Source organism: Acanthochromis polyacanthus, chromosome 4 (genome assembly GCF_021347895.1).
Source record: "Acanthochromis polyacanthus isolate Apoly-LR-REF ecotype Palm Island chromosome 4, KAUST_Apoly_ChrSc, whole genome shotgun sequence".
Classification (NCBI taxonomy): domain Eukaryota; kingdom Metazoa; phylum Chordata; class Actinopteri; family Pomacentridae; genus Acanthochromis; species Acanthochromis polyacanthus.
In genome coordinates this window covers 9096306-9122704 of record NC_067116.1, presented here as the reverse complement: position 1 = coordinate 9122704, position 26399 = coordinate 9096306, and the positions used below count along the sequence as shown (strand labels likewise).

The following is a 26399-nucleotide window of genomic DNA, read 5'->3' as shown; positions in this document are numbered from 1 at the left end:
TTTTCCCAAAGTCCAAACACATGCATATTAGGCTACCTGGTGATTCTACATTTTCTTAGTGGCACAGCTTTTTAACGTCTTGTGAGTTGTTACAATTGACTACAGCTGCTGCCCTTTCTGAGTCTATTTAATCAGGGCCCATTTGATAAACTCATTAGACTCTGCCACAAACACTACAGTTGGAAAGTCTGAGGAGCTCAGCACAGATGCACAAAAGCAAATCATTGCCATGAACAAGTCAGAAAAATCACAGCTACAGGTCACAAAATCTGACAAAAGCAAACAATTGTTTGTAAGTATGAAGAGCATGGCACATTTGGGTCACTGCCACAAAATGTACATTTTTGCCTGCTGCTGACGGACAATCTGTCAGTATGGTCAAACAAATCACCAAAAACAGGACTACAGTGATTTAGAAGCTCATCCGAATTAGAAGTCAGTGTCCACAGTCAAGTGTTTCACAACACAATGGGTTGAGATGCTGCTGTTCAAGAGGGAAGCCTTTCTTCTCAAAGTGTTAGAAATAAGGCCTGATTGAAGTTTGATGCTGAGCACATGGACAAAGAAAAGGCCTTCTGAAGGAAAATTCTGTGCTCAGATAAAACAAATATTGAGCATTTTGGCCAAAGTATTAACACAAGGTATGAGCTGGTCTGACTTGCCATTATGTCTGGACTTTGACAAGCCTTTATTTCTTTAAGTTCTCTATTTTAACATATGCGTTGCTTTAAAATACCTGTTCAAACAGTTTTTTGACTATTGTTAGTTAGCATTTGTCAATTACTGTAAGCAAACTATATACTTGAAGCTATTTAAACTATTTGTCTCTTAGAGATCTGTTTACACCATTAATCAAAGGCTGTTAACTCAATAGATAATGTTTTTGGCTTTTTTCACGCTCAGAATTCTTATTTTCTATCAATTGGAATTAATGTTTTTCCATATGCCTTGAAAATTGCCAAAGTACTGTATTGGCTTGGACTGCAGACACCTGGTTGAGATTACATTTAGGAAATGCAGCTATTGCTAATGAAAAATAATTAAAGAGTTTTAAGATACATGGGACGTACCCTGACATCGCTTCCTATTAACATGTCCCAGGCTTCATATTTTCCTTTGTCCTGTCTGTAGAGCTGGATGGCTTTGAGGAAGGCCTGAACTTCACACGTCTTTTTCTTGAGAAAGTCTGACACAGAAGAAAGAGAAAAACAAATTTGACATGCAGGCACATTTGAGAAGTTCTAGTCTATTATGAATTAACTGTCTGCACAATGTGCCTCTCTTCTGTTCTTATTGATTCATGATTGCAAAATGACCCCAACACTCTGTATCAGAGTGATTAAGGTTTTTACTCTGCTCTTCTAAGCTTGTGTGGTCTGTTGCCTTCTGATAGGGCTGAACCAATGTTGGAAACGCAAGGTCTTGTGAATGCTCAACAATAGGGCTGCAAGCACAGTTACTCAAATACTATACAAATGAGGTACGATTTTCTTTAATGGTAGCAAATACTTATAAATACTGTACTTCTTACTGCTCTTCATTTTTCTTAAAGCTTGAGTTCTGTTACATATTGAGATTTTTACAAACAACACATGGGCTTAATGACAATTTACTATTTTTGCTAATAATTTTTTTTGTTTTAAATATAAAGTTTCCAGCTTCTCAACAGTGAGGATCTGTTACTTTTCCCAATTTAAATTATTTTAATTTACCTTTCACTTGGACAAATCAAGCAAAGGTTTCATGCTGTGCTCACTATTTTATGACTTTTCTGTAATTATTCTTTAATTAAACAAAGAAATGATTATTCAACAAATGAAGTCAATATCACTACAATATTTACTACATACAGTGCCTTCAAATGTTTCACCCTTTTGTTACTTTTATTTTATAAATTCTTATACAAATAATAAATGATAAATATCCACCCACCTAAAGAGATTAAATACATTTTTCTCTGAAATAAGTTAAAACTTATAAGAACTGCATTGTTTCCAGGGGGCTGGCTGCAGTCCCATGAACCAAGAACTTCAAAGAATTTCCATGGCTGTGGTCACGGGAACATAAGGCTGCTCGAAGGTGTCCTTGTAGCCTTTTTCTTGTACATGCTTGGCATCTATTTTCTTCCTCATCTCCTTTAATAACTCATTCTTTTTTAGCCATGTTCAGAGGTGTGCACGCATTAACACCAAACAGCTCAGGAGAGCAGCATTCTCTATTTACACACAGTGAATGACAGCAGACATGCATGACACTAATTTGAACAGTAACCTGCTTCAGATATGTCTACAGTCCACTCACATATCACCAATTATCTTCTGTGGCCAAAGACATGCAGGTAAACATCACAAAATTGGTAATCATTCCAACAGTTTTCAGGAAGGATGGAATTTGTTTTAATGATGTGCTAGGGCACCAGTACTATCCACCATGTCTGCAGTTTCCTACCTTGATTCTGGTGTCTGATGCAGTCAGACAGGATTGAGAGAAAGGCCGCCTGTTTGGCCTGTTGTCTGAAGCAGAAGTAGGAGTCTCTCCTGTAGGGCAGACGGAGGTAGACTGGAAACTGTCCAGGCATCCCTGACAGAGGAGGAGCAAATTCTTCCTTCATGCCTGAAACACAAAACATAATATACTTGAACAGAGCGGGTACAAGTCTACATGTGCTGAGAGCAAGCAGCTGACAAATGGAAAGATTTATACTAGAACCTGGAACCATTTCATTTCCAATTAATTATCAAACTTGTAAAATGAACACTTCAGTAAGCTCAAAAGTAGAAAGTAAAAATGATTTTTAAGAGCAACCATCAAGTGATCACATGTATGCTCAGAGATACAGATTAATCCTACATTTGCCATATTGTACTTTCTTTAAAACAGTTTAATAATTAGTAATTATTGTGCAAAAATCAAATTCTACATTGGTGATTGCTCATTTTATCTTTGCTAAAATCATACCTCAGCAACATCCCTAGGTGTAACAATCCAACCTCTAGTCACTGAGGAGTGACTACGGACATTTAGAGCTTCTGTTGGTGGCCGCTAATTCGATGTGGAGCTCCCAGACTCAGTGGGGATAGTGGCTCCTGTTAGCAGTTTGACAACAAGATGCTATTTTGTAACTTGAGTCTTCTTGTTTTGTGTATTAAATGTTTGTGTTCTGAGGCACCACTAGTTTTGTGCACTGTTTGTATTATTATCTGTTAATTGTGGTGGGTGTTTCTTTTGTGTTTAAGTTTGTCTAGGGAGTAGAGTTGTTTGTTTGTGTTTAGCTAGGTTAGATACTCTGTTAGCCCTTTGTTTGGCTTTATTTGGTCTCAATCACTAGTTTCAAAACATTCTGAATACAGTATGGTGCAATTTCTGAAATTACGGTCCAATTTAGAGTAAAACAGACAACAGAGCAGAACACGTTTTGACGTGGGGCTACCTTGTGATTAACAGTTCACTATTCGTGTGCATAGTGTCCTCAGGTTCTCAGTCAGATCCATCCTTCATTCTGGTTACTTGAGTTTGGTTCAAAAGAGTCCAGGTTTTAAAATAGAAACCTATCTCTAATAAGCAGTCTATTGCTGATACTTGAACCCTCCTTCTTTGGGAAAGGGTGTGCAGATTCCTACTCTGTTCTTGTCAGTTGTTTAGCTGTGCTGCAGGTGAATAGTGGGTGGGGCAGCAGTTGAATGTTTCCACTGACAACACCAGAGACCAGTGCTCTCAGCCTTTAAAGTGTTGGCTTCTGTGCACATTGTCTCTCTCGTTCACTCACCAGGCTGGCAGCCATGCATTCTGTAGTCTTTTCTTTGTTTTTTGTTATTTTTAACAACTTACACTACTCACACATTTTCTCCTCTATCATGCAGACCCGCCACAACTGATCCTTGTACTCCATGAATTTTGTGTTTATATTTACCCAATTTGTTTCATGAATTGTTTTGTGATTTTGTGAAGTTGTTAACTCCCGGTTTTGTCATGGTGCTGTAAACCATGTTGTGACAATAAACTGACATTTGAGTGTGAGCAGCTTGTTACTGTAGCTATTGTAGATGGAGCTAGTTTTAACTACTTTAAATGCAGTGCTACTTACTGGGATACCAGATAAACCTGAGGGGTTGTGATGTGACTAATATGAGAGGAAAGAAGAAAAAACTAAGTTCTAATGCAAAAAATTGTTTTCAGTTTTTGGACTTTTTCTTAATCCTTTGATTATTGGTGAGACAATGGATTTCGACTTTGATTACAATAAAGCTATGTGAATAGAAAAATGTTATTTGATGCAGCTATTAATGACTCTGATACATTTAAATTTGATATACACTGCAGCTTGTAGGACATCAGCCAAAAATCAGAAAGACTGGAAACCAGGAGTTTATTCATTAACCATATGCTGTATTTTAAAGGCTATGTTATCCATATTGTAAAATTGCCATATTATCAATAACTACTAAAAATTTATAAACAAGCAAATGTTGAGTAAAAAGTACATGATTTACATCATATAGATAGTGGAAGTGTAAAATAGAAATAGTAAAGTAAAGTACAAGTATTGTAAAATTGTATTTAACTGCAGTACTTAGGAGGACATGTACCTTTCACATTTAAAAAATTTTGAAGCAGGCTTTAGCTCCTTTTCTTTGAAAGTAGATGGCAAGAGAAAACACTCCTCCCATCTACCTGAAATGCCTTGTTGGTAGTCCAGGTAGTTATTCTATTACTTATCTAGGTCATCATGTAGCAGATTTGCATAATGCATGCCTAACAACAACAAGAACGACGAGCTGACTTGCAGGTTGTTATTGTTATTGACATCCATCCATTCTCTATAAACCACTTTATCCTCACTGAGGCAGCGGACACCCTGGACAGGTCGCCAGTCTGTCCCAGGGCTACATATACAGACAATCAATCTCGCTCGCATTCAAACCTACGGGCAATTTAGAGTAATCAATTAACCTCAGCATGTTTTTGGACTGTGGGAGGAAGCCGGAGTACCCGGAGAAAACCCACACATGCACAGGGAGAACATGCAAACTTCATGCAGAAAGATCCCAGGAGAGCCAAGACTTGAACCAGGGATCTTCTCACTGCAAGGCAAAAGTGCTAACCACTATGCCACTGTGTAGCCCTAAAAACCGTTTTGCTAACTCTAATTTTAAAAGGAGTCCGTCATGAGAGAAGCAAACCAAATGCTCTGTTGTTGGCTGTAAAAGCAAATTCAAGAGTCTTCATGCACCCATTCCATTCTGTGGATTGCTTTTATTTTTGACAAATTTGTTCCCTACAACAACTACCTGCGTGGCCAATGTCAACTGAGGGACAATCCAAAATTGAAGAAATGGTAATATCAGTCGGGACTCTCAGATATTACCATCCACAGCCCTATGCTGATAATATGGATTAAATATTTTTTCTGCTTCACAATACTTTTTTCCTGTTCTTCTCTTATCATCACTTTTAAATCTTGCAATGCTAATAGGTTTAACCCTTCTTAGGATTTTGTGCCACCAGTCAAAGAGCAGTAACTCCAAAGACTGAGAAGCTAAGAAAAAAAAGGTTGAGGGCTCTTATCCAAACTGTGTCTCATATATGTAAGATGTAAAATAGTTTTAGGTCCCTTTTGAAAATAATAACAATAATAATAGTAATAGTAAAGGCTACTCTGCTAATCTACACATTAGCCTTCAGAAGAACTACATTTAATACTTCTCTTTCTGCAGTACGGATACAGCTTTTGTTTTATTATGTGGTATGATATATTAATTTTTAATTACAACAGTTTCATTTCTTTGGGCAATTGCAGTGTTTTCCCCTAGAAAAACACACATTTTAATGGGCTAAAATTTTCATGGCAAGGAGGACAATGTCATATTTAGACCTTAATTCTTAATTAATTTGACAAAATGTGTAGTTGCTGTATTCTTACATTGTAGGGCAGCATAAACTGTGGAAGATGAACAGCATGATAATTAAATTTCCCCATTTAATTTTGGAAACTGGTTAAAGAAAATGTAAAACAACACCCATTTCCACTTTACGTAAATATTAGTTCATTGGTGGATTAGATAAACAGTAGGTAGGTCTAAGAGATCCACTTCTTATCAGTAAAGAAATACAGAGGAAAACAACACAAGATAACATCACGGAATGAGCTCCAGTCAAAACTAAAATGGTGAAAAGAATGTAGACATTTCCGGTTGTTTTATGTAGGATGTCTTATCTGTTTCCACTGCACTGTCTCACAGTTATTTGGATGTTTGCTTTTTGTATTTGTCAGCACTTTTAGACTTTTTTTCATACTTTCCACTTTTTAATGCGTTAACTGAAGGGTTTGGAAATAGAGTGTGGTCTGAACTACTTTCTGTAATTTTTGAAAAAATGGGTTAAAAATCTTGTGTTTTCAAGAATGGTCTAACATTCAAAGGTCCACTCTAACGCTGTATTTGGATTGTGGTTAGACCAGTTTTTCACTAAAATCGAGATCATGAAATATTACAGAAATTATACAAAACTCTTTGGATTTTTGGAGGGTTAGACCACTATGCTACTAACCACCTGAACTTAAAATTCACTTTAAACAGGTGGATGAAGACATAATACAATACAATACAATCACTTTATTAATCCCCGAAGGGAAATTCAATTATCTAGGGTCTCATCTGTTTACTTTAGAATTAAATAGTCCAATTGCTGATGGTAGATTTTCTGAATCTGTCAATCCTGCAGCGCAGGGATAGGCGTCGTCCACCACCAATGTTTCGTTGTTCACTGAGGCAGATATGAAGAGGATGATCCATGTTTGTCAGAATGGCCTCCATCTTTCTAAGTGCCCGTCTCTCCATCTCATCCTCCAATGTGTTCAACCTGATTCCAACCACAGAGCCAGCCTGTTTGTTTTAATAATTAATTTCAAACATGGTTATGGTTTTGACATGGGAAAGCATGTCCTTTAATACATTTGATTTTAGTTGTAAAATGCTCACATAGTAAATGAGTAGCATTATGCTCTGACTTTAAAAGCCATTTGATGCTGTAAAACTACTCCAAGCCAATTTGTTAAGAAATGAATAATTAAAGAATAAATAGAGAGTATAATAATTATATTTCTCTGTCTTGCTCTGCATTACCTCCAAGATATTCCTCATTCTTGCCAGTAAGGCAAGACACTGGAAGTAAGTAATTTCCTGTATTATTGTGTCAACCCTGTCTCCAAAAAAATTCATTACAACACAGTTTAACTGCATTCCTTTTTACACTTTGAGAGAAACATCTTTTCTGCCACATTATTTGTTTGTTACATATCATAAACACATTTGAAATCAACAGATCTCTGTCATTGATTTTACTGCTTTACTGTAATTTCTTCTCAGGAAACAATTATATGTTAGATAAGGGAATCATCATCCTATGAGCCCAGAAAATGAAGGAGAAGCTTCAAACATGTAGTGAAAGGGACCTATTTAAACCCCCAACTATGATATTTTCCTGAACTGAATGTCATAGTTCTGGGACCTATTCACAGTGAGTGAACGCCCTGTGGCTGACCAAAGCCTCCACTCTCCTCTCCAACATCTTTACATGGACTCTGTGGCTTTTTCATACTGGAAGCTATTCCCACCATTCCATGTTATATCTGAGAGAATATGTTGTTCAAAATTAATTAATTTTCTGTCAAAACATAAATAAGGATGCAGTATAGTTGTAGAGGAGTGTGACTTTGTTGATATATTGTGAAGAAACAATGTGCACATATTAGTCCAATGATAACTTCAACTGGATTACCAATGGTTGAAAAACAATGGACTCAATTACCTGTTCTTCAGCAAAAGTGTACCTCAACAGACTGAGAGAACACCGAGAATGCATTGAACTAAGAAGAAGAATTTGGCACACTGGATCAGTGGTTAGCAATGTTGCCTCAGCTCGAAGGACCTGGCTTTGATTCGCAGCTTGGCCCTTTCTGTGTGGAGTTTGAATGCTCTCCCCGTGCAGCGTGGGTTTCCTTCAGGTTTTCCCACTTTCTCCGACAGTACAAAGACATGCTGAGGTTAATTAGTGATTCTAAATTGTCCGTAGGTGTGAATGTGAGTGTGATTGGTTGTCTCTATATGTAACCCTGTCTTGGGTGTCTCCTGCTTTCACAGATCCTCCAGCAGATTTCCATGGTTGGCAAATCCCTAATATAGAAAAACTTGTCGGGTGCACTCAGTCAGCAGTGATCAGAGGAGGGAATGCCAATGTAGTTATTATTGGGTGCCCAATGTCAATTTTCACCAGGTGTTCAGTCCTTGTCCATAGTCTAAGGTATATGTCTGTTCACTGGTGACGATGATAATAAAGTGGAATGCAGTAAATGGATGGATGAATCTTGGTGCGTTCCCTCTATTCTCATTTTCTAAAAATCTAAGATTTTTTAGGTGCTTTACTCACTACTGTCATCAGGAAAGCATTTGTCCACCATGGCCATGTACGGCTCTCCTGCGGTCAGAACAGTGCCTCCTGTAGGTAGCAACTTGTGACGTGGAGGAACCCCTTTAACAAAAGTCTGATGAAATGAGGCAGAAGAGGAGGAAGAGGAAAAGGAGGGAGACAATGACAATAAGATAGCAAGGATGACCACTGAGCTTGTCATCTTCTCACTGTATGATTGCAAAAAGTTAGTTCCATAGTCGTGCTCACCTCCAAGCTGTCATGACACTCCAGGCAGTAGTTGGCTCTCACCACCACATACCTGTCTCTCCACTTCCTGGTGTCGTCAAAGTAAAGAACGGCCTCCTCGTACAGCACCTCGCCCTCCTCCGAAGCCGCCTGTAGACACAAACGCACACAGAACTGAATTATAAACAAGGGGGTTAAAGATACACTGCAAGATTCAGGGGAGCTAAAAACCTGGATTTCACCTGAAATTTTAGAGAAGTTCAATTCAATTTTATTTATATATCGCCAATTACAGTCAAAGTGTCTCAAGACGCTTTACAGAACACATATGCCTGACCCCCAGAGTAAGCCCCAAGGCGACAGTGGCAAGGAAGACACTAGAAGTCCCACTTGTTTTCGAGGCACATGCACAGTCAGCGTGCATGTAGTGTGGATTTGGATGGATGACAAATTTTGCCCTTGTGGACACAGAAAGCATGAATTAGCTTTTATACAGAATCTTCATTCACAGGTGTGTCCTGCCCTGACAAAAGGAGAGATAATAAACTTTGTCTACTTTTACATGTGGTTTCTGTGTTTTTTCTTTTGGTTGCTCCTGTTTTCTATCAGTGGAAGCCTAGAGAAAATACTTAATGGATGACATACCATATTGTGCATCTTAAATAATCTCTGTCAACTTCTGACAGCTGGATAACATTACAGATGCTGCAAAATGCTGCTTGATATGGTTATGTTGTTAAGTTAGACCCACACACACACACCTTACACTAATTAAAAAAACAACAACAAGTGTACCCTTTGTTTGAGCAGCTGTGTGATCTTCTGTTTGTGCTGTTCCAGGTCATCCTCTACTTGAGAGAACCAAGCAACGGAGAACTGCTTCCTGTAGTATGGACTGAACTCTTTCAGCTCAGTCTCAGCCTGGCCTGCATCAACACAGAAGAGGCAGTTAATTAGTAATTCATCATTTATCCAACTTAGAAAAGCATATATTGTTCATGAGAATGGGGGGTGAAAAGATTAAAATGAGCGCTAAAGGCTTCCCTGTATGCCCGGTAGTCGGATTAAAGACAAAGAAGGAGGCTGAAATACAGAGCAGTAGGTGCAGATCAGGTGGAAAGCTTTGAGGCTTCATTTAAATGTCCTATTTGATGATAATCCATTTTATTGTGTTTTGTAAGTTTTATGAATCTGGAGGTACAGTATATGATTTTTAAAAAAAACAAACATGAAAACATGAAGACACTTCTGCCATGTCTCTAGTTCTCACACAACAACATAACCTCCCGGCTCTACAAAGTAGTCAGAATTTGATCCGCTCCCTATATATAGAGACTGGGTTTGTACTTTTAGCATCCTGCATTTGGCGTACTGTGTACTGGGACATATTATGAGTACTGGAACGCACCAAGAGTACTCATCTGTAAGGATTCTACTAGCCTAACTTAAATGCCAAAATTTAACAGTAGGATATTTGCATTTATGTCAAATTAGGCAGTTTAACAGTTTAGATTCAATATTTTAAAAATAGCAACCCCACAGTAGGAACTCAATGCAACAAGTTAGTGTATCATTCTTTACAAAGATTAAAATGTTGTATTTTTTTTTCCAATATTTTGTATATGCAGCTTTATTTTGGAGGATACCAGTGCTGCACATATTTCTCAAGACATGGTCTGCTATCCTTCAGAGACTTTTTTGTGCTCTGTCTTTCTCTTTAAAATACCCCAAAGGTGTTAAAATGAACATCCCAGATGCAGTTCACCTACAGAGCCAACAGTTCTGAAGATTACGCTGTGAGCGTGGCTCTTAAATTCATCCTCCAGCATCTGGACTCTGCAGGTATCTACACCAGGATCCTTCTTGGAGATTTCAGCTCTGCTTTTAATACAATCATCCTGACTCTGCTGCACCCTACCTTTGCCCAAGTCAGCCGGGATAGGCTCCAGCACTCCCGCGACCCCAGTGAGGATAAAGCACTGTATAGGGAATGGATGGATGGATGACTCTGCTGCAGGACTCGCTCTCCCAGCTGCACGAGCCTGACTCCACCTGCAGGAAGATCACTGTCTTCCTGTCTGACAGGAGGCAGCAAGTGAAGCTGGGAAAACATGCTTATAACTTCCGAACCAAGAGCACAGGGTTACCACAAGGCTGCTTCCTTTCACCTCTGCTCTTCTCCTTGTACTCCTCCTGTCACTAATTTGTCAAGCTAATGAAGCTCAGAAATGACACCACCCTCATTGGACTCATCTCTGGTGGGGATGAGTCTGCCTACAGAGGGGACATTGACCATTTGGTGACTTGGTGCACGCAGACCAACTTGGAGCTCACCACTTTAAAGACAGTTGTGATGACTGCTGATATAAGGAAGGACTCAGCCCCTATCACCCTGTGTGACGCCCCAGTCATCACGGTAGGCTGCTTCCTGGGAGCCAACATCACCCAGGACTTTTAGAAATTTGCAGGGATACATTACTCTAATTATTCATTGCTGTGCCTTTAGATTTTTTTTTTTAATTTTATTTTATCTTTCACCAAATATAAAGAGGGTTAATAATCATACTGGTATTTTAAATAAGAGTAGAAGTAGGTGATTGAACCACAGTAGTGTTTTGTTATATTTTTCAAATTTATACCTAAAATGTATTTAAAAATTAAGTTGTATACAGTGGATGTAAATATATTTCTTTTTTCCTGTCATCAAGAAGGGCCAACAGAGGATGTGCTTCCTGCAGCAGCTGAACAAACAAGTTCAAGCTACTGAAGGCTATGATGCACCTCTGCACTTCCATGGAGTCCATCCTACTTCACCATCTGTTATGCCGCTGCTACTGACCATGATAAGGACAGACTACAGCTTATCATCCACTCAGCCAAATATGTGACCTGTATTGCATCTAGGCCCTAAAGCATGCTGGGACGATTACGGTCGACCCCTCTCACCCTGGACACAAATATTCAAGGTCCTCCCAGCAGTTCATTAGGACCAGATCCTCACACCACAGGAACAGCATTTTTCCAACAGCACTGAACCTCTTCATCATAGCCAGAGACCCCCAGTGACACTGTTTGTTGTTACATTTATGTTTTCCTTGTCTTCCTGTATCCTGAGACATGCCAGTCTTCTCCCATCCCGGGTTAAACATCACGCAGTACCCAAGGAGATACCTGTATGATTTAGATAAAATGTAATCCCTATCCAGATTTCAAATGTCTAGTCAGACTCTGTCCAAGTGTCCAAAGCCGCCCACCACAAAGCCATCAACGAGATCGCCTTCACTTTCTGCTCTACTGAGGCCCTCTTGTGGTTTGTGAACTTACGGCTTCTGGCAGTACATTCACATGTTTACAGAGGTAGGAGGGGGTAGGGGTGGGGAATGCAATAATGAGTATTTACATAGCCTTAATAGCTCAATATCTACAAACTGCTATAGGTAATTCCCACTGACACATCCTCCACTTGATGGATGAACATGTCCAAGCATGCCACCGTGAATTATTGTCTTCCTCTCAGTGCAGTCATTGTTAATGTCAGAGTGGATTGGTCTGTCATTATCTTTCTGAATAGCCGCAGGCCTTTAAAGAAACAGGATGGTTCTTATGCTAATTTCACGTCTTTTTTCTCACTAGAATGGACTAAATTGTTCATTTGTACCTCAAAATTCTACCATTTAGCTGTGAAAATCCCATCAGAATATTTTGAAATAAGATTTTAAGGGGATATTGTATTTATATAAATGAAATGATAATAAAACCTAAGCCTGTTTTATCTACATTGTCCTACAGTTAAATGACATTTTAAGAGGTAAAAACAAATTAACCCTAAAACATCATTAAATCTGTATAGAATTTTTTCATATTTAAACTTTTGAACAATGTCATCGTACAGTCCCTTATAAAATAAAATTATTTTGTCCATAAAATTGTGCTTTTAACTACATGACAAATGTACCTACACAAGCAGTTCTAACCCCCTGAATCCATAAACAAATGGAAAATCCCATAATATTTTGCAATCTATCAATTGATCCATTAATTTGAGGTAACTCTGTTCAGTACCTGAACATGTAATATTTTATTACAGATTTATATTCAACAATAAGGAACATTCATAATCTGTAAAAATGTCCTTTTTTGGCCCTGAAAATATTACAGACCTCGAATGCAAAGCAAAATCCTCAATCAATCAATAATGGATATGTCAAATATTCAAACTACTTTTAAAATGTTTCAACAGTTGAACAGTTTTAAAGTGTTCAGTTTATACCTTTTTCAAATTCAAGATTACATCTGTCGATGGTGCCATCAAATATTTAGATTTAGTGTATTTTCTGTATTGAATTGAGGAATAACAGAAGGTGTAAGTAATGATGAGGCCGTTCTTCAGCAGCAGCTGCAGTCTGAAGCTTCTAAATGTGGTGTCTCAGAGGACCTCTTTGTTTTTTCCGCCCTCAGTCCTAAACAATACGGTGTGTAAAAGTCAGTCCCATTTCTTTTTCTCACTTGACCTTGACAAGGCCTTTCCCCTGCTGATCAGCAAATCAGACTGGGTATCCTGCTTCCAGTGAAGGGAAGCTCGTTTCCACATTCTGACCATTAACACCAGGCTTTCATTTTGCATATTTTGCTACTATACTATTGGTTATTTAAACAAGAGAAATCCCATTGAGATTAAGAACCTCTTCTTCAAGGGAGTCCTGGCCAAGATCGGCAGCAGCAAATACAAAACTTAGTTACAAAATTAAACAGTTAAAACACGAGCAAAAAAAAAAAAAACAATTAAAAAAGATTAATTTACCGCAAAATATGAAAAACAAGTGCATGTTGTGCAGTCGACCTCCGTAACTCGTAGTTTGGAATTAAAAGCGCTCAATAAGATGAACTCAGTTAGTTTCCAGTTTTTATGCAACATATTCTATGCAAAAGATGACGAGCAAACAAAAGCCTTTTTTCCCAATTCAGTACAGGCATATGGAACAGAAAGCAGCAAATGATCCTGTGAACAGAGAGAGGAAAGATCAGCACTTTTCTGTGCACTAAAGGAAGTCCAAGTATTGCCTTATATATGAAAGTATACCAATCACGATCCTATAGATGGCTAAAACAGGCCATCCCACCATCCCACCCGAGAGTAGAAGTGGTATGTCGATACTGAACAGTTCATAATAACACTCAGAGAAGCATGAGAAACAATGTCAACCATCAAAAGATATTGAGGAGAAGCATTCATATACAAAAGATCTTAATCCAACATAGACAAAAAAAGTCAGTGACAACCTGCTTTTTTGCACTAAAAGAAAACAAATGTTTTGAAAATAAAAACCCAGTTATAGCCTCAGCTCCTTGTTGTCTAGTTCATTTCCCTCAAGTGTGGACACTGAAGGTCAACTCCTTTTAATAAAGGGAGAACAAAAGCTGATTTCCAAGCAGCACAATTTCAACTATGATAGGCCCAGCATTATTAGCTCCTTATCTGGCGTGCATTGTGGAGGAGTTCCATGTTAGATCAGAGTATAAACCATTATTATATACATTATATATTATGTTGGAGACGTGTCCAAGCAAAGATTATCAAAATACCAATAGGCCAAATTTCCACTGCAGGAATTCTGCTCTGAAACAATTTGAACTTTGCAAATGTTTTGAAGAAACCAGAATCTATTAAGTTTAGGAAGAATTATTTTACCCTCCAAAGAGCAAGGGGCAGAACTTTCCTAAAGTAAAGGAACTTCTGTGCTTGCATTGATGAAGTTGGTGGTTGGTTGATTACTCTAGTATTTTTGTCCCAGCATGTTTTTAAAACAAGCAACTGCAAATATTTTGATTTAGTTTTGGATCATTTTTGCTTTAACATAAAGTGAGCTACGTTACGTCTAACAGTAGATGGATTATGAAACAGTCTGATGGAAATTTCAAAGGATGATCTTCTAAAAAAAGGTCTAGCTTTAAATTCAGTCAAGTTTTTAATGATGTGCACGAAAAAATACATAAAACAATTACCACCTTTGGTATGTCGAGCTAATATATTTAATGTTTGTAGGGCTTTAAATTGCAACAGAAGCACAGAACCAAGGGCTTAAGGGACCTTGTCCATAACACTGGTAAACACAGCAATAAGTCGGTGTGTCAGAAAAACCAGCATGGAGTCTGAACCTTTTGTTCATATTTGCACGCACTCTTAGATTTATCAACAAACTGTTTAAAATGAAAACCCACATTCGAGGTTGAGGAAGGATAGGCAAATGTTTGCGTGTTACCTTCGTTGAGTCGTCCTTTGCGTTCTAAAATAATCCCACACATTGGATTTCCTGTACAACATATGTAATTACTACCTACCATGCCCAGGCACCTGATTTTTCTGTGACCACTTTATCAATCAAAACTTGTTCAACTTCAACTTATCTGCCAACATTTCGTCAAAAATTAGGCACAGCCATAAATGTAACCCAAATGCCCAGAAATAGTTCCTTCAATGGGAAGTTAACTGGGCTGCACCCCCCAAAGACTTTCCAGTACAGCAACACCTTGTCCTCCACAGACACTGAAACAAAGACTGCTGATGTAGCTGACTGTGCAGTGACACAAACTACAGCTTGCAGTCAGGTTAGAGGATAACCTTTTCCCAATGAAGAAGGAGCTGTGATTCACTTACAAAAGGACCACAAAAACCACAGGAAGATTTTATCTGGGCAACCTTTCCTCCACTGCACTGAACTGCAAATTCAGAGAGGAACATATTTGTCAGCTTTCAGCCCTTGAGAGACTCAGTAGTTCTCAAGTTCTTGAGTCTCTCAAGAACTTGTCTGTTGAACAGACACAAGTTCTCTTTGAAAACTCAGAGTGGAGGAGGAACATCTTCTTCAGCTCAGCTCGGTTCAGGTTGCTCAAAGGTGATTTGAATGACTGTGACGTCAGTCCTCATCTGAACACTCTGCTGCTGTTTATGCAAAAAGATCTGCAGCCACTGCTTAATATATTCTCCTTTTGGTTAAATGCAAACACAGAAAAGTACCTTTGAAGAGAGAGGTTCTATCAGGCTGCACTTTCAGAAGGCCTTTAACAACTTAAATTTAAAAAATATTTTCTAAATATGGGCCCTTAAAGCTCAGGATGTCTGCTGAAGTTGTATATTGTACATCAAATAACTTTTTATTGCTTTTGTCCATGTGCGGTTTCTAGCAAAGTCTTTGTAGGAGCAGATTGATCCTATTTGCAAGTTTTATCTACTGTCACTTTGTCTTATCCTAATTGTTCTTAGTTACTCCTATTATATTAAAAAACCCATTAATGTCATATCAAATTTCCAATTAAAATTTGGACAATTAAAGAGGGGTAAACCATCAAATTTCTTGTCTGTTCTAAAATGGGAAGACTGTTTCCATACTGGTATATTCTGCCATGCTTAGGGAAGGGTGGTGCAGTTTTATTCCAAATCAAAGCAAAAACATAATTTAAAATATGCTGGAGAGGGTATTGCTTTAATTTATTCTTTTCCAACAGTACAACTTAACTTCTCATCACCTGAATTATTTTTGAACACTGCTGCTGGAAAATCAATTTGACACATATAAGAGGATATAAAGAGAACAAATGAACAATTCAAAAAGTCACTGCTAACCCATAATTACTGCTTGTTTTTTCCCTTGTTTTTCTTTACTGTTCACATTAACCAGTATCACTCTCAACAAGTCAGTGTAGGTCACCTGTTTGCTGCTCATCTGCTCTCCCAGGCACACATTACACACATCACAGATAACTTGACACTAATTTTTGTTGTGTCACACATTGTGTTCTACTGTGGCAAATACAGATTGTAAAGATATTCCATGAAGCTCTTCAGATTAAATGTGTGATGCAACATAACTGCATTATGAGGTAAAATTAACTACAACAGACAGTGGTCTGCTTCAAGCTTTTGGTCAACTGCAAATTTTGATTGCACACATGAATGCATGCTGGACAGCTTCCATGCCACACAGCTTCAACACATATTTGATATCTCGAGGAGTTTATGTGAAACGCATTCTAGCCTTTGCTTTGAGTAGGATCTCGTTAAATGGTCATGCAGGTAAACAAAATCCTCACTTGTGTATGCACATTAAAGCCAGAAAGATATATAATTCATATTACTGAAACCTACAAAAACTAAACTAAACTGACTCTTACAGCTGACCCACGGTCACAGGGACAAATATGTTTTTGACACAACAAAGATTCTGTGCTTCTGCGGGCTGCCTGTCTGAGGATCAGCTTGCTGGAAACAGAGGAGATATCTAAATATGTGACGTTGTGCACTCTGTTACACTTGTTACACCTGCTGTACATGAACAAGATCCAGAAAGCTGAAGAGTCGCACCTTTAGACTAAGGCAGCTTGTTGGTGTAAGTAAAGCAGCAACTACAAACCCACAAAAATAATCTTAAGGTGTGTGCGAGGTACTCTTGAATCTGCTGTGTTAAATGGTAATGTTGACAACAATCTTTTTAGGCAGTATGAACAGTGGTCTGTCCTTTACCGGAATGTTTCTTGGTATGTGAACTATGAGTTTGTGTGCAGCTGAGTGACGCAATAGCTTGACTACAAATTCCAGTTTCACTGGAGAGACCTGTTTCACCACCATCATCATGAATAATGTCAGAGGACAGGACATAAAACAAGTTGCCTTTAAACCTAAACTCAGGTGTTTCTGCATTAGGCTTTAGCTGTCTATAGTACTCGAACTGAAGAGCAACAAAGACCAGTCGAATCTTTAGTCTTCAAAGGCTGTTCAATCCTCCAAATGTGATCTTAGTTAGTAGAACTGTTTAGGAATGTCCCGTCTAAAAATGTAAAAATAAATAAATAAATAAAATTTGTTTTTATCTGTAGCACTTTGAGATTTGGCTTTCAAATGTAAAGTGCATTATAAATTAAATTTATTATTATTATTCTTTTCCTTTCAGCTTTTTCCTTCAGGGGTCGCCACAGCGAATCAATTGCCTCCATCTAACCCTGTCTGCTGCATCTTCTTCTCTCACACCAACTACCTTCATGTCCTCTTTAACCACATCCATAAACCTCCTCTTTGGTCTTCCTCTAGGCCTCCTGCCTGGCAGTGGGAAACTCAGCATCCTTCTACCAATATAGTCACTCTCTCTCCTCTGGACATGTCCGAACCATCTCAGTCTGGCCTCTCTGACTTTATCTCCAAAGCCTCTAACATGTGCTGTCCCTCTGATGTACTCATTCCTGATCCTATCCATCCTGGTCACTCCCAAAGAGAACCTCAGCATCTTCAGTTCTGCTACCTCCAGCTCTGCCTCCTGTCAATTAAATTTATTATTATTATTTAAATAAGATAGTTTCCACATTTGGAGATACACTGATAGAAGACCTCAAACAAACATGTGCATCCTTGAGACCAGAACTGAAAAAAGTTCCAGTTCAATCTCCCTCCACTTTCAGTCTATGCACATCAGAGTGAACCTGGCTGTTTTCAACACATGCAGCTGCAAAGTATCTGGTTTCTCTTGATTCCAGTTGCTTATGTATCACCACATTAAAGGATTTTAATCTTGAGGTTCTTACTTTTACTTCTATTTTGTCTGCCCTGTCTGTCACAACAACCCACAGATTTGTTGTAATCCCCATTAAGCTATTAATATTCCCTGCTCTTATCATTCAGTGTCCATCTGCTGTTTATACTGTCTGCTTGTGCTGACATTTGGTGTGTACATAAAGTATGCTGAGACACTTCAGTGTGATAATGGCCTTTAGGTAAATCTAAACTTGGAGACTGTAAAAAGTTTTAAGAGAACTATGCCTGGCAGGTAGACAACAAAGAGCTCAAATGGTGAAAAACACAAAGTGTGAAAGCAGAAGGTTAACAAGCCAGAACATGTCATTCACATTTTTCACACAAACCGGCAAATACACAAGTAAGCAGACAAGCATGCAGGGCAGTTTGTAACTTACACACAGAACCGTTCACTGGAAAGCCTCATGAACAAAACACACTTTGAAATGACTTTGTTCTCACAGGAATTCTGCTGACCAGTGGAACAAACAGAGAAGCTTCTGTGTCATCAGTCAGGAAATACCTGAGACATAAAGCAAGTCACTGCAAAGGAGAAAGACAAAGACACAAGGGGTGAGTGAAGAGGAGGGGTGTGTGCAGTCACTGGCTGAAATATGTGTGAGACCACAACCAGTTTCAGTTCAGAGCCATCAACAGTAAACACAACGCACTGTTATTCTGCAGTATAACATGGCTTCTCAAATGTTTTGAGGCTGATTCCTATTTATTTAAAACCTTCCACCTCTACCTGGGCATGTCTTATGTATTTTACATTCCTCCGTTTACCACTTTATAGCTTCCCTTAACACCATAACAAATCTATGGTTAATGGATTCAGCTGAAGAAAATACTTGTATCATTACATTTATAAACTTGGATTTTTTGACAAAAAGTATGACATGTAATACACAATTTGGGGTTGAATGTTGATGAATTTAACTAACTAAATTTTGATCCTTTAAAATGTAAAATAAAAAGTTTACATTTCCTGTTCCCTGACTTTCTATCAAACTTGGGGCTGATTTAAATAAATAGGAACTGCTGTTTTGATGGAGCTATCTGTTTCAATAAGAGTAAAACAGCAAATAATTCAATACAAAACAACCAATTGGCACTTTTAATGAGGCATATTTGTTGCTTATTTATAGAGCTGCATTTGTATGATCACTGATAGTATTACATGTCAGTCTATCTGCCAAAAAAGTTTATTGCACAATTTAAATAAAATTTAGTCTGCTTGTTTTATATGCAAAATTTAAATATAAGTAAGTTCACATTTATTAAAAATAAAAGATACAGAAAGCAATATCAATGTAACAAACCAAAAAATAATGAAAAAATATTTTGGTCATTTATTGGACCATACCTGGGTACCAATTTTGTCTGTATAAGGAAATAACAGAGCCATAATTTAAGAAACAGGCTAAAAGCAGGTTGTTCAGCAGAAGACAGATTTTTAAAATCCAAATGGTTTAAAGAATCTTTGAGGATTCTAGAAATGTTGTTAAATGACCTTGCCAGAGAAATAAGACAAGGCAGCAATAGCTGGTAATGGCACTGTCTCTCCAAGCCACTTCAGAATATTATGGTCTGGCAGCATTTTATAGCAGTCTGCTAGTGGATAGCTCACAGAAAAAAAACCAGCAGGGCTGCCTTACTGCATGGTTTAAATTCTCTTCATTACTTTTTCAGTGAGGCAGGTTGCTAGCCAGGAGGTAGTTGTTGTTGCTGCTGTTTCTAGTTAAAAAGTGGATTTTGAAAATGTAACATGTGGACAGAAAAAGAGGAGGACAAAGCCAACTAAATAGGTGTTTGGCAAGCTTATACCCACAGATCACATCTCAAGAGTCACACAAGGAATGGCATAACTACTCTTGCAAAGTTCACTTCATTTACATCCCTCTCCCAGTCCATATGTTCTGCTATGCTGAAGTGAATCCATTTACATTAAAGATGTTCTCTGTAACCCACTCACACACCCTAGTTATTAAAGCAGTGTAGCTGCTTCAAATGGGTGTTGCTGATTGTAAGCTTTTCTTATACAATCATAAATTCATCCATCCGTCAGTGACTTTATGAGCTGCAGAGCCTGTTTGACACTCACATCACACACAGGTGACAGAAAGTGAGAATGCGTATGTCCTGACAACATTTTTGCTCACGCTCTTCGTGTTAACCCACCAAAGGCCTGCATATAGACATGGGATTTAGATGAAAACTAGTGCCAGAATTATTGACTTACACTGCAATCACTGGTTATGGTAAGTGCGATTAGGGGTGGGATAAAAGATCGACATGCTGATATATCGTTGTTTTAGGACCTCAAATACGAGAATCGATATGCTGTCAGCAAATATCAATATTTTAATTAATAAAAAAGGTGCGAAGAAGCAAAACCCCTTCAAAATTCAAAGTCAACAGTCTGGGTCCACTTGGGAAGACTGGATAAAGACTATGCTATCTGCATCAACTGTCTCACAAAGGTGAAATAAAACGGCAACACAACAAACTTGCACAGCCACCTCATATGTCATCATCCTGCGTTTGCCGTAGAGGAGATCAATGCTAAACTTAGAACACCTGGAAGTCCGCCTACACCCAATTCACTTTATAAAGCAAAGCTTCCATTTGCGTCGTGGAGAGCTAGGAGTATTACCAAGTCCATCACGTATTTATTTGCAAGGACATTCGACCTTACAATGTTGTGGTAAGCAAAGGTTTTCACCAAATGCTGACAACACTGGAACCAAGATATGAGGTACCAAGTCAAAGTCACTTTGCTGATAAAGTCATTCCAGCATTGTATGCAGAGACAAGAGCACACAGTCCTATGTAACCATTACAGGCCATGATGCATCCAGGTTAATATAAAAAATTGTTAAGCACTGAAGCAATGCCCAGGTTTGAACCCAGGATTTCAAGTTGGTTATGCTGCAGCAAAGCACCTTTTTAAGCACACACACACAAATAAACTGTGATAAATCATAAATGAAATTTCTTGCAATATATTGATTATCACAGATATTGTGGTTCATGATATTATTGTTATCACGGGCCAAGTATCGTCACAATATCGTATCGTTACTTACTTATATCATTAAACCCCTACCTGCGATATATATCAAAGTTATGTTATTAGTATTAGCATACATGAGTACTTGAACTGAAGTGTTTGCTCCTCTCTGAGCTCTACCCAGCCACAGATCATTATGAACATAAATGAGTAAAGCAAATAATGAGCCTGATGTTGAACACAAAGAGCTGGACACAACACAAAGAAAGTGTGCAACACGTGTCATGTCTGGCAACCTGCACGGTAACCTGAAGCAATGCACAGAATTGTAGGTGGATGGATATGCTGCTGCGTGTCAAGAAATAGTTCCAACATGAGAAGTCATTCCGAAACCTCCGTTCTCGGTCTTACTGTGAAACTTGTCAGCTGGCAGGCAATCTGAAGCTTCGGTGTCCAAAGACAACTTCCAGTAAAATTTGGACAATCACAATAACAGTGGATCTTCTCCCTTTTAAATAAAGATAAGCTTGCTGATGATGATCACAGTCTATGCCTCAGGTCGTACTATTTTGTGGTTTGTAATAGAGAGCAACTTCTCAGATCCTTTTTTCCCTTGGTGGAATATATAGAATGGTTCAAATTTAGGTTATCAAACCAGAACAGAGACAGGTTTGTGTTGATGTTGTTACAACCCATGTCAACAAGCATCAAACATCAACAAACATTGTTTGGCAAAACACTATGTTGGCCAATTAAATACAGGAAAACACATGCTCCTGATAGGGTCGATCACATGTGACATAAATGCGTTGATTCTTCGTTACCTCACAATCACCGTAACCAAAAAGAAAAACAAAAAAACTGATACAGCTGTGATAATTTTCCAAAATTGTAAGGTTCTATCTGTGAGTATTCAAAATTCAAGAGTTTTTGTCAGTCACTTGGTCATGTGCCGTGAAATGAAAAGTGTCTGTATCTCAAGAACAGTTAGACATTATAAAGGACAATTAAAGCAAAAAACAAGACAGACATACAAAGCCTATGCTTAGTGTCTGGACACGGCCAGGCCATGTTGAACATTCAAATGATGTGCAGTGCTTGATACATTCTTAAAAAATATATATGTGACTCAAACAGGACTTTTTGGATCAGTGTTTTAAACCCCACACCGACAACACAGCCCTCTGCACCGTTTTCATTTCAGTTCCCACTGCCCACAAGGAAACACTTGAAAACACATCATGTTGGTGTATCACACAATTAGAAGTACAGGGAATTTGCATTTTACTACAACACAGACACTGGCACTTTGAGGACAAACAACATTAGTCTGAAAAACTGCTTCACAAAATCGAGGGACTAATCTTCTTTGAAACAGGACTGCTCCACTCATGAAAGCATGTACTGCTGCAGGATCCCTCCACCCAAGCCAACCTTAAAAAGTACCACCAAATGTCTTACGGACTCCTATCCCCCACCCTATACACATATCTTACTGCTGCACACTGACAGACAGAAATGTTCTTCATGAGAAATGGAGGAACAGTGTCACAGCTTTAGCCTCCACTAAATGGCAGCCAGGAAAAACTGACAAAGCAAATATGAAAGCACAGACATGTTCCAGTATCTACAGACTGAGGCCCCGAAAGGCTTTTACAGAGATGCAACATGAGCTGCAGGAGGACAAAAAGCACACAAAGGACCCCGTTAAACAAGTCTCTGAATGTATCTTCCTCCAACCTCGACTATATTTGGAAAGTTATTAACCTGAATTGTGATATTGTATGCGAAGAGTGGCAACAAAAAGTAGCAGACTTCAGAAGCATTGTATTGGACATGTATATGACACATTTGAGCTAACGATCAATTGGTTTACTTTTCCATTTCCACTGTGAACAAATGAGACTGTGTCCTGTAACCACAGCAACAGCAGCGGCAATACCACCAGCACCAACATCTACAGCAGACTTTCTGCTTTCAGTGGTTGGAAAACTAAGACTGAGGTCTAAAACAGTGTTTTTGTTTCATTTTTACTTTTTTTGCATTATCATCAGGTTTGTCTGTGCTTTCTGTTTCTACTACTTTTCTATTTTCTTTGATTTTTCTTTTTTACTTATTAACAAGAATGCAAATATGAACATGAACAACTTCATTTCAAGCACAGACATGCATAATGCTATCAGAACTGCTGATTTATGATTGATATCAAGATGCCACTTGGGGATGTAGTAAAAAATAAAAAAAAACAACCTTAGTTACTATTTGACATTTTATGGACAAAATTATTGATCAACAAAATAATCTTCAGAATAACTGATGGAGAAAATAAATCCTGTATTTTTGGCTTCTCCCTGCTGTCAGCTGTACAAGATGTCCAAAAACAAATTTGTTTTTTGAAGCAAAGTCATATATTTAAAAAAGAAAAAGAAAGAAATGCAGCAACTGCCCTCATAAAGATAGTGTTACGCTTCCCACATAGTGAAAAGGTTCGAGTGACATTTTGTCATTGCCCAATTCCACACGGATCCCTCTGTGAAAGTTTGTGTGCAGTCTAAACTTTGTGTCTCCACATGTCCACTGCAGTTTAAGTGCACTGTGCAAAATAGGTTCTATCGTGAATTTATGGATTGTGTCACCCAAACAGCATCCAAGTGGATGAACAAGGATGGTAAAGTAGTTTAGTAACAGCAGACATGGTGTCAAGCCGTTTGTCATCAAGGTTAACAGTCTAACCTGCTGCATGTCATCTATGCATGTACACTTGATTGTTCTTCTTCTCATTTATCTGAATTAGAATTATAGGAACTGGTCAAAACTGAATGTGGAACTATACAGAGAACTGAGTTTTCAGTGGAGACCAAATACAGTCAAACAAACAAATTTTAAAGTGCAAAATTAAATGATGTATTCATTTTCATTTTCTAATACAATTATTCGAATCGGGCCGTTTAAATTTGAATAGAAATGATTTTAATGAAGTTTCTGGCGACACCTTCAGTATCTGAACATGAACCTGGCACCTGTCTGCTGCTCAGCTCCATCTCCAACAACAACGGGAACTGGATCGTGTGTCCTCTGTACAAACCCACCCGTGGACACACCCAGCAGCAGAACACACACTAAACAACAGTCTGTCCCTCTCATTTTACCCAACCCTCCGGGACTGGAAAGGCTGGTGTGACCTGATGAGCCCTGCAGATAACCGAGAAACTGGAGGAGGATCGAGACGATGTTTCCATGGAAAGATACAGGAAAACCAGCAGGGCTCCTAGGAAGCCTGCTACACATTCACATCTCTGGAGGCAGGTTTAGATCGAAATAAGTGTCCATGTTTTCCGACACCCTCACCGAGTGAAGAAAAAGATCATTCATGACACCTAATCCGATGAAGGCTGGAATTCGTTGATTGATTTTAAGAGCGAACATTGACAATATCCTCCTCAGACAACACGGACCGACCAGTGGAAGTTTGCTCCACCAACAGAACAGCTGGTCGTCTCTCCGTTCAGTGAATCACAGTTAAAGCACTGCGCGTTCACGCCACGTCATTCTGCACCTTTTCTCTCTTTGATCTTATTTTACCTTTAATGTAGGTGGATTTGGTGTCATCCAGCAGACTGGATGCCGAGACCCCCATGATGCTGCTGAGAAGAGGATCCACAGGTAGCTTCAGTCCACAGGTACTGACAGACACAACAGCCAGGAGAGGAGGAGGAAGAGGAGGGGAAAGGAGGAGAACAGCAGCTCCTCCTCCTTTAAAAGACTGTGCCACTCCATGAGTTCCGACCAGAATAGAAATCTGTTTTATTTCACCTCTAAATGCACCCGCTACTTGTGATTCTCTGTGACTTTTGTTATTCAGCATTTCTCCTTAGTTCAGTTCATCCAGGAGTAATTTAGAGAGAATAATAACAATGACCTGAGTCAGGGAGGTAAATATTTAGAAATCCATCCATTATCTATACACCACTTAAGCCTCATTAGGGCCATGGGGGGCTGGAGTCTATCCCAGCTGACTTAGGGTGAGGGCAAGTGACACCCTGGACAGGCCACCAGTCTATCACAGGGATACACAGAGAGACAATCTAAAGTATCTTTCTCCATCCACCATTGTGACGTTTACAAACTGATAGGTTGGCCCTCCCTTTACACCAGACCTTCAGCTCTGGTTTTTACTCATATATGAGACCCTATCAGGGACACCTCAGTACCTCTCCAAACTCCTACACCCCTCCCACAACAACCTCCACCTGAAGCCCAGAGATTTCTTCTATCCCTCAGGTTCACACTGTCCTTGGCACCTTCTTTTCGCTTTGCTGCAGCAATCAATTTGAATTCCCTCCAAATATTTCTCAAAGTGTCATCTCTTCCATCACTTTGCATGTTTAAGCAGAAGCACCGGTAGACCCTCGCTGACCACTGCACATGCTGACTGTTTTCACTGAACTGCTAGCATTAATCTAGGCTGTTTTCATCTCCATTTAAACACTTGTGTGTCCTTTTTTTTAGGCGACAGTGCTAACTATTGATTCATTGTGCAGCCCCAATATTCAGATATTGTTAGTAATTCTTGAACAATTATTTTATTGTAAGTCCTGCAGTTTGTCTTTAAACTGACAATCCAGTGGTTCTATGAATGAAGTTTATTTTTATTAGTTTCATTTAAATCCTGCTAAAGATGTGGGTGGATTAGGAGAAAAGACAAAAGCCCTAAAATCACTAAGAGGACAAGAAGGCCCACAGGCTGAAAGCAGGAGCACAGGCTTTGACTCTTTCTAGCTGTTTCCAGTCTCTTCCTGGTGGATGTGTGCCTTGGAATCATTTTGCGAAGCCTTGTTATTGTTGTGAGTCTCCCTGTATTTACTGTGTTTTTTTATGCGCAGCATTTCTCTGTAGTTATTGTTGCTTCATGTTTTTTTGTTTTTCGTGGCTGTTTCACATGCTTCGTTGTTCTTTTGTGTCTCTCTTTCAGACTAAACCATGGATTTGCAAAACAACAAAAGACACTTATTTCTAGTCATTGTCACCTGCGGTCACTCTGTCTTTGTGATCGTTCTGCATGTTGTTCTGGTTCCTTCATGCCTCTTCACAGCAATTTTCTTTCCTTATAATGGTTCTTGTTGCCCATTAGTGTTTTTCTGCAGTTGCTATTGTTTTCTGCTTTTGTGATCATTT

General features: G+C 38.7%; 1 protein-coding gene across 1 annotated transcript in view; it reads right to left on the bottom strand.

The window, feature by feature from the left end:
- niban1a (niban apoptosis regulator 1a) overlaps positions 1–25524 on the bottom strand; it is a 49530-nt gene extending 24006 nt beyond the window's left edge. Inside the window, exons 1-6 of the mRNA XM_022207548.2 lie at positions 24807–25524; positions 9448–9578; positions 8674–8802; positions 8425–8539; positions 2449–2613; positions 1071–1186 (exon numbers count right to left, since the gene is read on the bottom strand). Of these exons, the coding sequence (XP_022063240.2) occupies positions 1071–1186; positions 2449–2613; positions 8425–8539; positions 8674–8802; positions 9448–9578; positions 24807–25089 (939 nt within the window). The 5' untranslated portion in view covers positions 25090–25524. The remainder of the gene's footprint in view (positions 1–1070; positions 1187–2448; positions 2614–8424; positions 8540–8673; positions 8803–9447; positions 9579–24806) is intronic.
- Between the last annotated feature and the right edge of the window lie 875 nt (positions 25525–26399).